The 14,106-nt window shown below is 43.8% G+C and overlaps 1 protein-coding gene across 9 annotated transcripts in view; it reads left to right on the top strand.

Annotated features, from left to right (window-relative positions):
• Nucleotides 1-14,106, top strand: part of AFF3 (AF4/FMR2 family member 3) — a 582,175-nt gene that overhangs the window by 95,646 nt on the left and 472,423 nt on the right. For 5 of the 9 annotated variants that reach the window (XM_044925651.2, XM_044925654.2, XM_044925653.2 and 2 more), the window contains exons 3-5: nucleotides 2,689-2,763; nucleotides 4,995-5,115; nucleotides 6,180-7,001. In XM_044925651.2, coding sequence (XP_044781586.1) covers nucleotides 2,689-2,763; nucleotides 4,995-5,115; nucleotides 6,180-7,001 — 1,018 coding nt within the window. The remainder of the gene's footprint in view (nucleotides 1-2,688; nucleotides 2,764-4,994; nucleotides 5,116-6,179; nucleotides 7,002-14,106) is intronic. The other 4 variants (XM_044925657.2, XM_044925656.2, XM_044925655.2 and 1 more) reach the window with 2 other exon arrangements.

Raw genomic sequence — 14,106 nt, 5'->3', positions numbered from 1 at the left:
GCAGTTGACTGCCTTTACTTTCATGCAAAATAAATAAATACATTTGGTGGCATACATTTGAGGAGTACGATTCTTGTAAATGTCAGAGAAATAAGAAACCACCTTACAGATGATAGAGATTTTACTATCTGCTAGTTACAAAGAGACGTAACACATACCATGAGGCTCTTACTGAGTTTCTATATTGACACCCCAAGAATCGAAATTCTCTATGACTATCCCCAGGGAAGCTGACCTCACTTTTGGCACGTGGGAGGAAGGTTCCTTTGCTTGAAAAGCAAATGGCCCGGCCCTAGTGTTGCTGGATGGCAGAGTGGGGAAGAGGGCTGAATTTTAATGGTGTGACATCAAGAGCAATGTGCTCTCTGGGGTTGCGAGAACCTTCCCAGACTTGTGATTAGAGGAATGGTGGATTCACCATTGGGAAGGTACTGTCTGTGAGTCAGAACACTGAGTGTCAGTAGAGGAGAGAAAAGTTCAGATGCTTAGGGAGAGGTGAGGGCTGGCAGCTCCAGACTTTCCGTTCTGATGACTTCCGCTCTCTGTCGGTGGCGAGTGGGTTGTGGTTCCAGTTCAGGATAAGGGAGGAGAGGGTGGGTTCCTGGTAGGAGATGCTGAATGATCAGTGGAAGCAGTGCTTCCCTCCCCAGGTGGAGAAGAGAAACCCGAGGGAAGGCAGCCGACAAGGATGCCTCCCTTGTGAGGCTTCCATCGCCGTCCTCTCGGGGAGGGGGAGATGTCATCTTGGGTCATTCTGGTTTCATCTGATGGCGTGGAGGGTACGTCATGGTGTCCCATGAAAGGTGGCCAGTGTGTTTGTGTTAGTGGCTTATGTGGAGGAGGTCCTGAGGGCATTCAGTCCTCCTTGTAGGAAAGCCAGAGGCTGGGCATGCCTGCGGGACCTCGTTAGAGAAGGTGAGCCAGTGGCAGTCTGAATCTGCTGTGTATTTGGTTATCTTTATGCTTCAAGGTGTTTGGGAACAAGGCAGGTCTGCCTAAGGAGGAGTGCAGTGCCTTACCTCCCTCTTCTCCATATTTGGGAGTGACCCTTGACCCCAGAAATGCAGCCAGTCGGATACCTGCTTCATCGATGTGGCTTCTATCCTAATGCCTTTTTCTTTTTTTTTTAATTAATTTATTTTGCGGCATCTTTGGTTTCGGCATGCAGACTCTTCATTGTGGTGTGCAAGGTCTAGTTCCCTGACCAGGGATTGAACCTGGGCTCCCTGCATTGGGAGTTCGGAGTCTTAGCCACTGGACCACTAGAGAAGTCCCTTTAATGCCTTTTCCTTAAATGTCCAAGTCACACTGCAGAATAGGTAGGTTCATTTTTGTTTTAAGTATCTTTTTTTTTTTTTTTTAATGCTAGCCAAACATCAAATCCCCCCTCTAGGAATTTTTTTTAAATTAATTAATTAATTACTTTTTTGGAGACTAATTACTTGACAATACTGTAGTGGTTTTGCCATACATTGACATGAATCCGCCACGGGTGTACATGTGTTCCTCATCCTGAACCCCCCTCCCACCTCCCTCCCCATCCCATCCCTCTGGGTCATCCCAGTGCACTGGCCCTGAGCACCCTGTCTCATGCATTGAACCTGGACTGGCGATCTGTTTCACATATGATAATATACATGTTTCAGGGCCATTCTCCCAAATCATCCCACCCTCCCCCTCTCCCACAGAGTCCAAAAGGCTGTTCTATACATCTGTGTCTCTTTTGCTGTCTTACATACAGGGTTATCATTACCATCTTTCTAAATTCCATATATATGTGTTAGTATACTGTATTGGTGTTTTTCTTTCTGGCTTACTTCACTCTGTATAATAGGCTTCAGTTTCATCCACCTCATTAGAACTGATTCAAATGTATTCTTTTTAATGGCTGAGTAATACTCCATTGTAGATATGTACCACAGCTTTCTTATCCATTCATCTGCTGATGGACATCTAGGTTGCTTCCATGTCCTGGCTATTATAAACAGTGCTGCGATGAACATTGGGGTACACGTGTCTCTTTCAATTCTGGTTTCTTCAGTGTGTATGCCCAGCAGTGGGATTGCTGGGTCATAAGGCAGTTCTATTTCCAGTTTTTTAAGGAATCTCCACACTGTTCTCCATAGTGGCTGTACTAGTTTGCATTCCCACCAGTGGTGTAAGAGGGTTCCCTTTTCTCCACATCCTCTCCAGCATTTTTTATGCAAGCCTAATGTCTAATCCCACTTCTAGGAATTAAAAAAAATATGTATTCATTTATTTGGCCGCGTCGGGTCTTAGTTGCAGCGCACGGGATCTTCGTTGCGTCGTGTGGGATCTTTCGTGGCGGTGTGTGGGCTCTCTAGTTGTGACACATGGGCTTACTTGCTCTGTGGCATCGGGATCTTAGTTCACCAACCAGGGATCAAATCTGAGTCCCCTGCATTGCAAGGCGGATTCTTAACCATTGTACCGCCAGGGAAGTCCCTTGAAATGTAACTTCTGTATCTTCATTGCTATACTCTACCTTGCTCCTGACCTTTTCATCGCATCACAAGCCCTGTTTGGACTCCCCCTTGGACCGTGGTGTCCTGTGTCCTTTCCCCCTGGCCTCTGGGGAAAAGCTGACAAACGCATGCACACTTAGGCGCCAAGGGCTGATCAGGTGTAAAGTGTTTTCCCTCCTTGTGGTGTCTGCATTTCTTACAGGGGTGAAGACATCCTAAACCAGAGGAACGACTCTCTAGTTGTGGAGTTTCAGTCGTCAGCCAGCAGATGCAGGAGGTATCATACTGGGTACGGGGGCTTCTCAGAAGCCCGGGGAGTCATCCTGAATGACCACCTGCCTGCTCTGTGTTCCATCAGTCCACTTCATGCATCCCACCAGTCTTGTGTGTGTGGTTAGCCTGAGTTGGCTGAAGACAGCACGCATGTCTGTGGGAATCTCTGTGCATGGGGGGCACACAGTAGGTGCTTCACCCGTGGACGTGTGCATGTGACGCAGGCTTGTGTTTCTGAGTGCCAGTGCTGGTCCAGAAATGAGCCAGTTCAGTGTAAAGCTGCAGTGCCTCTCTTGGCCCCAGCCCGCTTCGTGCCCATCCACAGCATGAATGTGTATCCCCAGCCTCCAGCAGAACTCCACGGTATGTCCACAAAAGTCAGGCCCAGGAGTCTGCACTCTGGGCAGAACAATCATTCTGTCTCCTGGTTCTGTGAATGAGTGTCATTCCCATCTCGTGCCTCCCTTATGCCAGTCACTGTCACCAAAGCCACCCTGGGGAGTTCCCAGTAACCATAGGGTTGGAGTGGTGAGCCTCACCGCGGGGAAGACTAGGGTCCCAGCCTCCCTTACGTGAAGGTCACTTCTTGGACTCCCAAACCGAATACCTTTGGGTAATGTACTAAGGATGAATTAAAATGCTAATAGGCTACATGTTCTGGGTATTTTAACCTTCCCTGATCTGAAATTTAAATGAAATGCCTTAGGTGCTCTCGAAGTCTTGCCAGAAGCACATTGAACATCACCCCTTTGACAGCGAATTTAAAATACATCCTGGTCTCACGGGCAGAGCTGGGAGGATAAGCAATATTTATTTTATGATCGTTTTATTTGCGTCCTTTACAGCAACATGACATGCATATGCTCTTTTACTCGAGATAGCAATTAAGCTAAAAAAAATACCCCAAACCTCACTTATTTTTTTAAGTTTCTTTGAACCCTCGAATCCTCTCATTATAACAACATTTGATAGCAGTACATTGGATTTTGGGCACCCAAAGGTATTACAAAGCTCTTTTTGGAGATTTCCTTCACGTTCAAACCTTGCGACAGTACCATGAGGGTACTGTTTTATAATGAGGGCTGCAGAGAGAGCGATGGCATGGCTTTTCCGTCATCACATCACTGGTTTATGGCAGGATCGTGGTCAGGACGTGGCCGTCCTGGCTCCCAACTCCAGCCTGTGTCTCCTAGACTGAGAAGGAGATCTGAGCAAAATGATGACAAGGTGACTTAAACTAACTGCTGGAAATGCACAGAGAGCTCGTTTGGAGGGCGTGGCAGTGCCTTACAATGGGTAGTTCTGTTGTCTACACGGGGGCCAGATTTCTCTGTCTACTGAGCTGAAAAAACAAGTCTGTTTCCTTCCATCACTTAACGAGTCACTTCCTTATTATTAGTTGAATTAGCCCCTTTATTTTCCCCTTACTAAGAGGAAGGAACACTATTTTTTTTTTCCTTAGTCCATCTAGTTATCAGGTTTCTGGTCACTTCGTAATTACATCTTGAGGGAATAGATATTAATTTTCTTGCACAAAAAGCCCGAGTTCCTTGATGACACACCATGATTCAATTTCCGTCCTCTCTGTCGTTGCCTGCATCCCTTCCTCTTTGCGCATTTTTCATGGGGAGGAAGAGTGATCGTGTCAAATATATCAGAAGGAAGGATGGATTCGGGAGGGGTTTGACGACTTGACTGATTAGCAGAGATCAGAAGAAGGCTCATAACCGTGAAAACCACTGCAGCATGGAGTTTTAACAGCTCTTTGGGGATCTAGTTAATGAAAGAATCACTACAGAAACACAGCCGTGCAAAAAAAAGGCGGGGGAGAAAGAAAAGAGCAGACACATTCCAATATAACATTCTGGGGCTATGTCATAAGAGGAAATACACTCATAATTTCTGTTTACACATTGCAGTAATTACCATCTGCTTTAAGATTATTTTCAGTCTTCTCCTGTCAAAGTTGTGTAGGTACTCCCTCTTTCACGTATTAGGAGAGAGGTCTAGTACTGGTTGCAACTTGTCCTGAAGATTTTTTTCCCTCCTAAAGAAAGGAATTCTAAAACACCCTCACTGTACTGCTTGATTAGACTGGCCTTCATCTGGTCCCTGCTCCCCTTCACCATCATCATTTCCCCATGAACCAGGCCTCTGCACTCAGGTGAATGTTACACTGGGCATTACATTTAATTTGTTTGTGTGGTTATCCTCTTTCCTTTCTCCCTTATGCAGTGTCTACGAACCGGATAGAAACGTGTTACGGAGGAAAGAACGAGAAAGAAGAAACCAGGAAGCTCAGCAGGACGACGGCGCGTTTAATTCGAGTTACTCCCTCTTTAGTGAACCCTACAAGGTAGATGGTTTCCACGTGTTCTTCTTCACCCCCTCTTTCCTCTTGCTTAACCCCATGGGATGGCAGTTCTGACTACAGGAGCTGGCCAACCCAACTTGAGACAGCTCAACCCCTAAATATGGGGTCCCCCCCGACAAATTTTGGTGTCTCTTTCACATACCTTTGCTGGCTGGTCCCTCAGTGAAATACAAGTTTTATTGAAGATGGACGTCTGCGTGCTGTGGTTTTTATCCATAATTGACTTCATCTCTGCACTGATTTGCAAAGTCAGGGCTCTTTGTTATGTTTTCTAAACTGTTAGGAAACAAAACACTAAAAAGAGGTTGGGTCCCGTCTTTGTCGCACGTAGCTTATCCTAGGAGCAGGGTACTTGATATGGTTCATAAGAAAAGAACTGTTGGATTGTTTCTTATTTCTGCTGAAGGCCAGAAGTATAACCTCGCTTCCAAAATGAAATTCTCTTCCCAGATTTCACTCATTTCTCAGGCTGCTTGGAAGTGAGCATAGTTCAGGCCAGGGGCTTAGAGCAGATTGAGTGCCATGATGCCCCCTTAGCCTGCTGCCCGGGGACCGCTGGCAGGATGACAGACACGGTGCTATACTCTCTGGCTTCTTCTGTCTGTCCCTCTGGGTTTCTGATGAGAATAATTCTTTATTTAGACATTGGAAGCAAAACAATTTGAGCCCAATCTGGACTTCAAGGAAAACTTACAGTGGAATGAAATAAAGAAAGGAAAAGGAAATCCACTTTTAAGGAAAACCTTAGTCCAGAACATTTGGTGACATGGCAATAGTAAATTTCCTAGTTTCCTTGGCTGCGGCACAAGACCAAGGAGAGATGCTTCACTTGTGCACGCTGAGGCTGGTAGCAGTGGTCCAGCTCTGGTGAGATGCTGAGAGTAGACAGATGTCTTCAGAAACGCTGAGTCTGATCAAATCTTCCTGTTCTCATTCTGAATGTGGCGGGTCTGTCTCTTTCAGTGATAAGGGTGCCTCTCCTTCCATCATCCCCCTGTGTTTCCGTGATCTCTAACTTAAGTGTGGGTGTTGTGTTCTCTCTCTAGACTAACAAGGGGGATGAGCTCTCCAACCGGCTCCAGAACACTTTAGGCAATTACGATGAAATGAAAGACTTTCTCACGGATCGATCAAACCAGAGTCATCTTGTGGGTGTTCCCAAACCTGGGGTTCCTCAGGCTCCCGTGACCAAGATTGATGAGCATTTTGTGGCAGATTCAAGAGCCCAGACTCAGCCAGCATCCGTCTGCAGCACCACATCCTCCACCCCAGCAGCCGTCCCCGGGCAGCAGAGTAAGCGGGGCACCATGGGCTGGCAGAAGGCTGGGCACCCGCCATCCGATGGCCAACAGAGAGCAAGTAAGCACGGACACAGAACGCTTGATCTGAACAGATCTGCTCACCCAGAAAATCGTAGTAAAAACCCCAGCCCCAGTGCGTCCAGCCCCTTCTCCTCATCTTCCTCTTCTTCTTCTTCCAACTCAGCACAACAGGGCAGTCTCAGGACCTTGCTTGGCGATGGCGTTGGCAGACAGCAGCCGCGGACCAAACAGGTGTGCAATGTCGAGGTGGGTCTTCAGACCCAGGACAGGCCCCCTGCTATGGGAGCCAAGCACAGCGGCAATGGCCACTGCGTGCAGAACTTTCCTCCCTCCCTGGCTTCGAAACCCAGCCTTGTCCAGCAGAAGCCTACTGCCTATGTGCGGCCCATGGATGGCCAAGATCAGGCGCCCGATGAGTCTCCGAAGCTAAAGTCATCTGCAGAGACTGGCGTGCACTGCTTGTATAGGGGTGTCCCGGCCACCAAGTCAGAGTCAGCCAGAGCCAAGGCCAAGCTCTCCAAGTTCAGCATCCCCAAACAAGGAGAGGTGAGTCTTTTCTCAACACCATGTACACGCATCTGAGTTGTTCCGCGTGCTGACCTGACAGTTCTGAATCTCACTCCCTGTTTGTTTATTTCGCTGGGTGACTAATGTCGCATGGTGGGACTTGTAGCCATCAATACAGAAGGGTATACGCAGCCATAGTGACTCGTAAAATCTCAAATCGATTATAATAAGAATATTTTTAAGTACCAGCATATGCAGCTGTGGTGTGTCTGCTCGTTCAGGAAGGAATGCCTTGAGGTAATATAGTTCAAGGGGTGTGTGTGTGTGTGTGTGTGTGTAACAAGGCAGTGTTGTCAGAGATTTTGTACGCAGGAAAAAAGTATGTCAAAGCTTTTAGTATGTAAAGAGGTTAATTTGTATGTAAAAGAGTTCAGAAAGAATTCAACATTTTTGACAGTTTTGAAAGGTTCCAGGAGAAACTTCACAAGGTAGACCTCATCATGTCTTCTGAAGTAATTGTTAAGTGATTCAGTATTGAACATGGTGATTATTCAAAAGTTTCAGGTGTCCTATCTATATTATAATATCTGAGATCTGGATTCATTGATGGTAAGTGAGAATTCTCCTTGTCCTATGAAAATGATGTTAGGTTATATGAAGAGAGTGAAATCTTTTAGTTCAGGATCTTCTGGTTTGCATGTTGAGCTTATTCTAGAGTGCTTTTTCATTGCAGTACAAAATATATAGGATGAATATATGGAATATTAGACTTTAAAACAAGTAAATCCCAATCACAGAGTTAGCAAAGAGCCTGCGGCTAGTCACCTGAACGGTAAATCTGGGTGGAAGATGAGGTTCTGTTTGAGAAAATCACATCTCGTATTCTATTCCAAATAGATGACAGTTGCCAAGATCACATGAAGAAATATGACTGTACATTTTTGTTTGTTTGTTTTGCTGTGATATGGTATACTTACTAAAATACAGTGTAAGCTCAAGAACATTATACTCAGGAACTCTTCATGGAGTTGTTTTTTTTTTTGACATATTCTTTTCTAAAGATGGAACAACAGTGACGGCCAAAATATTCTTTGTATCTTAACTTGATCTAGTAACCAAATGAAACAGATGATTTGACGTTTTTCACCGTGGGTCTGACAAGACTCAGCCACTGTCAGCTCTTCTATGCATTTCTGATTTCGCATCTCAGAAAGCACCAGGTACCTACTGAGAGATCAATGTATTCCCCTTAAAGAAGACACATTTATTACTCTGAGATGTTTACACAGGTTCTCATGAGGAAATTAAGTGACATGCATACCAAGGACTTCTTTTGATTATTCGTTTATGATGGATCCCAAAAAGTGTTTATTAGGAATTAATGGAAGCAAAATGTAACTTCTGTAAGCATTCACGTTTCTAAACGTTTGTAGGAAACATACCTAGATACCTGCTGACAAAATTGAATTCATCCAGCTCTTTGATTTTTCTTATCCTCATCAAATAAATGGTCTGTACCAGCCAGTGACACCTGACTTATTTTTGAACAGAGGTGACCATAATCACCAGGAATCCCTTCATAATTTTAATTCCCAGTGATTCCTTGTTACAATGATTTTTTTTATGCACCAAAGAAACTTAAAATTTATTGGGTAACAATTTATTTACTTTAGAACCTAATGAGCTTGGTAAAGCTCTGGTGAAAAGTCTGTTTCTGACAACCAGGGCAGCCTTATGTGGACAGCTCTCCAGTCTTCACTGGGCTTTTGGGTATGTCCTTGCTCACGTGGACGCTTCCATGATGCCCGTCTCAGACTCCAGATTGAGAATGACACCCTGTGCAAGTGTTGGTAATCACAGAAAGAGGGAAATGCTTGAGACAGAGATGCAGATGGAGAGAAATGAGAACTTTTATACGAGAAGTGTTTCATTCCCCCCACATGGAATGACACTGAACTTTCTCCAGGGTATATTTCAAAGAGGTCAATCATGCATTGAGGAAAAGAGGTAATGTTGTTTGTAGAACAAAGTTAAAATTGATGGGGTTTTTTGTTTGTTTGGTGGGGGAGAGTATATGCAGTCTTTATTTTAGCAAAAAGCTTTGCATATTAGGGCCATTATGGTCATTTTGCATATTAGGGACACTATGGTAATTTGGATCATGTAACTCTTGTGTGTTCCGTCAGTCTGCCATTATAATAACTTGAGTCTTCCCCATGGGCAGCAGGGTGGTACCTAAAAGTGAATGTTCCATCTCCTGTCCTTCAAGCTCAAAGGGTTTGTTGGTTGGTTTGTTTCTTTACAGTACCCCCAAGAGTTTAAAAAATACCCTTTGTAGACATATCATTCAATATTTATAAGACATTTCTATAAAGGCACAGTCATAATAGAAACTGAAGAATTTTATCAACTAGTTGGATTTGAAGGTATATTTGCTGTTATTTTTTGGAAGGAATAAAACAGGGTGGCAAGCCATTTAATAAGTGTTAATGCCCTGTATTTTTTTACACAGATACCAGCTCTGTGGAAATGTCCTTTCAGTAGTACTGATATTCTTTTCATTGAAATAGAGCATATGTTTCTTAGGAAAATTGACACAGGAGATGACCTGAAGGGACCTTGTGTTATTTGACTACAATTTTTCAAGATGTTAGCTGTAGAGCAAGACTTAAGACACTGTGAAGAATTTGGAGACTCAAAAGAAGCATTGGGTAAAAATGACATGAAAACCCGGGAAGTGAAAATATAACTATATGTATGGTACTGGGAAGGGCCGATCCTCATAAGAAAAGCAAATCAATAGCTAGGTGGAATGTGGTGTGAGAGATTAAAAAAAAAAATTTAAAACATGATCTCTGCCTCTAAGAAATTAAGGAGACTCCAGCACTTCACTTTTAATTTGCCATTTCTCTCACTTATAGTCCAAACTAAATTTAAAATCGGGCTTCTAGCCCTAGGAAAATTCCCTTACCTTCATAATCCTTAGAGTAGAAAAAATTCTTTGTTGTTTTTTAAAATGGAGAATTTGAGAATCTCTCTTGTCTGATTTTACACTTGGTAAATTCTTCCTTCTTTCCGACATGTGCACCCTGTCTGCTGCCGTGGCGAATTATTTGTTACCATTCTTTCATCTTCAATAATAGGTAATTAGTGTAGAGAAATTTCAGTGCAGTTTGATGTGGAAGTGAGAGACCTCAAGGGACTTCCTTCACCGATACACCTGCCTCTTGGCTGGCTGTTCCCAGTTCAGTTTTGTGTTTAATGAAAAACATATTTTTGTTGTTATAGCCAAGACTTTCACTCCTGATGCTACCCCTCATTAAGTGAGCCCTCCCGGGGGTGCCACTTGGAAGGGTGTGACTCCTGTGCGGTAGGAGCCAGGAGCTTTGAGGAATGGCTGAAGCAGGCATCTTGGAGTGCTCTAAGGCAGGGCGCACTGACTCTTCTGGTGGAAGTGAATTATTTTTTGTTTCATGCACACACATACACAATTAGTATTTTGCCCTTAACATGTAAAATGTAATTTACTGTTAACCTAGAGGGGGCAAATATAGGTTGTGAGACCTAATATTTATACTGTCTTGGGGTCCTGTTTAGGAAAAAAAAGCATAGGAAAATATTTTACACTTGAAATATTTACAAAAACACATCATTGGGGCTCCTCTTGGGACCTTGGGAGGAACCTTGGCTCCAGAGCCCCTGAAGCTTATGCTTGATTAGTTTCACAGTGCCTGTCTTCGGCTCATGGGCTAATAAGACACTGTTATTTGAAATAAGAGGTGAAATTATCTAAAAAGATAATTTCAGATTGGAAAAGTGTGCTTCATATTAGTCTTCATATTAGTGTGCTTCATATTATATGCTTCATATGTGCTTCATATTAGTTGGTAGAATTAAAAAATACCTATTTTTTTCCTAGGTGCTGTAGGCAAAACAAAAATTGGGCAGTGCTATAAAAAAGACTAATATGTAGTGCGGTGGAGACAAAATATGAGCCTTGGTCTATGAAATCAGTTTGTTCGGCACGCTACAGCTTCAGCGGTGGCATTCTAAAACATTCATGTTTTAGTTTCTGTTTGCTATTAATTTAATAAATGGCAGTAACTAACCCGGCTCTTGCAGAGGGCTTGAGTGGCTGGGAAAAGAACGTGTTTGCACAGTCAGGAAACCCGTGACTACTGCCCCTCCTCAGGGAAAGAGACACCTATATTTGAATATCATTTAGTAGACTGTATGTTTGGAGTTTTCTTAGTGGTTGATAATTCATCTACAAGAACACATTGACCGTTTTTGGTTGATCAGATTTCTGTTTTTAAAAGAAGTCATTAAATCCCTTAAGATGTATTGATTAATCATAGCATTTTCATGATGGGCATTTTAAAATCACCATTTATACCACAAATAAGAGCAGAAAGATAAAGCACCTTGATTTCATGAAATAGCTTCCTAGAAAAGCAATTAACTGATTTTTTCTTTAAAGTTCACAGAAGATGAATGAGGTAGGCTTCCTACATCCTGTTCATCTCGGTTACCTTTGTATGAAAATGGATTTCTTCCAAATGAAAGTCGGCACCAGCCTGTCGGAGGAAGAAGGCGTCTGCAAAGCAGTGTGTACATTACATATTCATACCAGGCTAAATTTCTTAATTACATCTGAGCTGCTTAATGTTCTCAAATCAAAGGATGCTCTCTGATTGCTCCCTGATGGAAAGAGGGTGTGTGGCCAGCCTGTGGTCCCACTGTTTTGGCCTCATCCTGCCTATCACGACAGCCTCCATCCTCCCACGGTGTGGCCTAGCAACGGCATCGATGGTTACACTCTGTGCTTCTTGCATCCTCTTTTCTCTCGGGAAGTCTCAGAGAACTGGTACCGCTTAGACTCAGAAGCAAAGACTCACAAATTTGGTCTCAGATACAGTGGGATGAAAGCGCTTCTTTTCCATCTTACAGGTGGGTCGTCCTGAAGGTCACAGCAAAGGCTGGCAAGTGGAAATGTTTCTGTAGTTTTCGGTACTCTTATGTTCAGCCAGCCTGTTTTGGTACTCTTACATTTACCCTAAAAGGTAAAGCACTCAGTCACTTTAAAATGACTTCAGTTGCTCTAATCTTATATTGAAAATGGTGGAGAAAGCATATTAAAATGTGTAAACCTGTGGCGGATTCATTTTGATATTTGGCAAATCTAATACAGTTATGTAAAGTTTAAAAATAAAATAAAATTTATAAAAAAAAAAAAATAAATAAAATAAAATAAAATAAAATGTGACCTGTTGGGAGAAGGTACAGGTACCTTTTCCCATCCCCCCTTCCCCTCTGGCTTCTCTAGATTCATATTATAGAGTTTTCCAGCCATGAGGTGGGAAGCTACTCCCAGTGATGGAGGCGTTGCAGGCAGGACACGGGTAGAGGCGGGTGGCAAGCCACTTTATTTTCCCCATATATTTTCTCAGTTCTCATAAAGCTTCCTGTCCCAGATATCATCTGGACACATGATGGATCTGTTTTCCCTTAAATGGCAACCTTGGGGGTGTTACTCCAGACCTGGGACTCAGAGCCTGAAGACTGGGAGTTGGGAGTCACTTGCAAAGATGCTGTGTGGTCCAGCATCTCCTCAATCCTGCACAGTCCAGGGAGGAAAGCCTCTTCTTATGTGTTGCATCCTCTCTTGGGCAGAAATCACGTGCAGGCCTTTGGACACACCGGGCTGGCACGGGGCTCAGTGAGATGACCAGGTCTCTGGACACCCACAAGGACCAGGTTTCCATCCTGGTTCTGACACTTGTTAGCCATGTGACCAGGAGCCAGGGCTTTAACTTCCCCTCCATTTCCATTCTTGTGGAGTGGAGAGAATGATCATATCTGCTCCACAGAGTTACCAGAGGGTAGATGAGATAAAGTCTGTAAATGCTTAGCACGGTGATATCATGGTAGGCGTTCAAAAATTACTGGCTACATTTTTCTCGTTTAAAATGCCCCTGAAACAACAAAAGCTAGCAAAATATAAAAATGAGGGTGTTATTGAAAGTGGTTCTGCTTGTGTGTGAGTTGGAGGTGTAGTGGCTCCATGACAAGAGGTGGGAGGAGAAAGAAAAATGAAATCCTGCAATTTCTTTTGTGTTTATTTGTTAAAAGTCACTGCAGTCGTGAAGACTGAGATTATCCTGGATTAATACAGCAAAGCCTGAGTGACGCGAGTCCTACTTATTTAACGCTTAGCCCCGTCCTGAGAGTTTATTGCTGAGTCTGGCATGGAATTTCTCAGTCCATGTTTTCGGTTTTTCTGAGCTTTTATTGTCTGCCGTGGACCACATCATTCTTGAGTTTTACTTCCAGTTCCATGAAATACAAAATCAACAAGACTGGGGCTGAGAAGAGACATTAAAATGTTCAGGGAGCACATATTTAGAATGACTCATTGAAACAGATCTCTTTGCAGGCACAGAGTATTAAACAGCGTGTTTAATTGAGCTGAGTGGCAGCATCACTCACCCACGTGAGGAAGCTGCATTAGTGATACCTCTGTAGTATGCACGCATGGAGGATCCTGCCGTTTACACACTCCATCCGGGGCTGTGCAGGGGACCAGTGGCCTGCCGGCCATCCTGGGACATGGCGGTTTTCTGTTCTGACCCAGGTCGGGCTTCAGGACCAGCAGACACTTTCACAAATTGGTTGGCTTAGATCAGCAGAAATGTATTGTCTCACAGTTCTGGAGGCTGGAAGCCCGAAATCAAGGCGTCAGCAGAGTTGGTTTCCTTGGAGGCTTGTGAAGCGGGTGTTGCTCCAGGCTTCTTCTCCTTGACTTGTAGATGGCAATCTCTTCCTTTTGTTCTCAGGGTGTCCTTCCTCGCTTTACCTGCATCTGTCCCATTTTCTTCTTATGGTAAGGCCATCAGTCACTTTGGCTTACAGCCCACCCAGATGGCCTCATTTTAACTCAGTTACCTTTGCCAAGACCCTATTTCCATCTAAAATTTAAAACTGTGAGGATCACAGTTGAATGCAACAGTGCCCATTAATAGCATTTTTATGACTGCTTGATAAGTTAGTGATGTAAATGCTCAGAACAGGGGTGGGCACCTGGTAAACACTCAAAATATCCACAGTAACAAAAACAGCTACAGTTATTATTATACTTGGTCAT

This window comes from Bubalus bubalis, chromosome 12 (genome assembly GCF_019923935.1).
Source record: "Bubalus bubalis isolate 160015118507 breed Murrah chromosome 12, NDDB_SH_1, whole genome shotgun sequence".
NCBI classification, from domain to species: domain Eukaryota; kingdom Metazoa; phylum Chordata; class Mammalia; order Artiodactyla; family Bovidae; genus Bubalus; species Bubalus bubalis.
The sequence above is the reverse complement of the archived record's forward strand: the minus strand, read 5'-3'. Positions and strand labels throughout refer to the sequence as shown.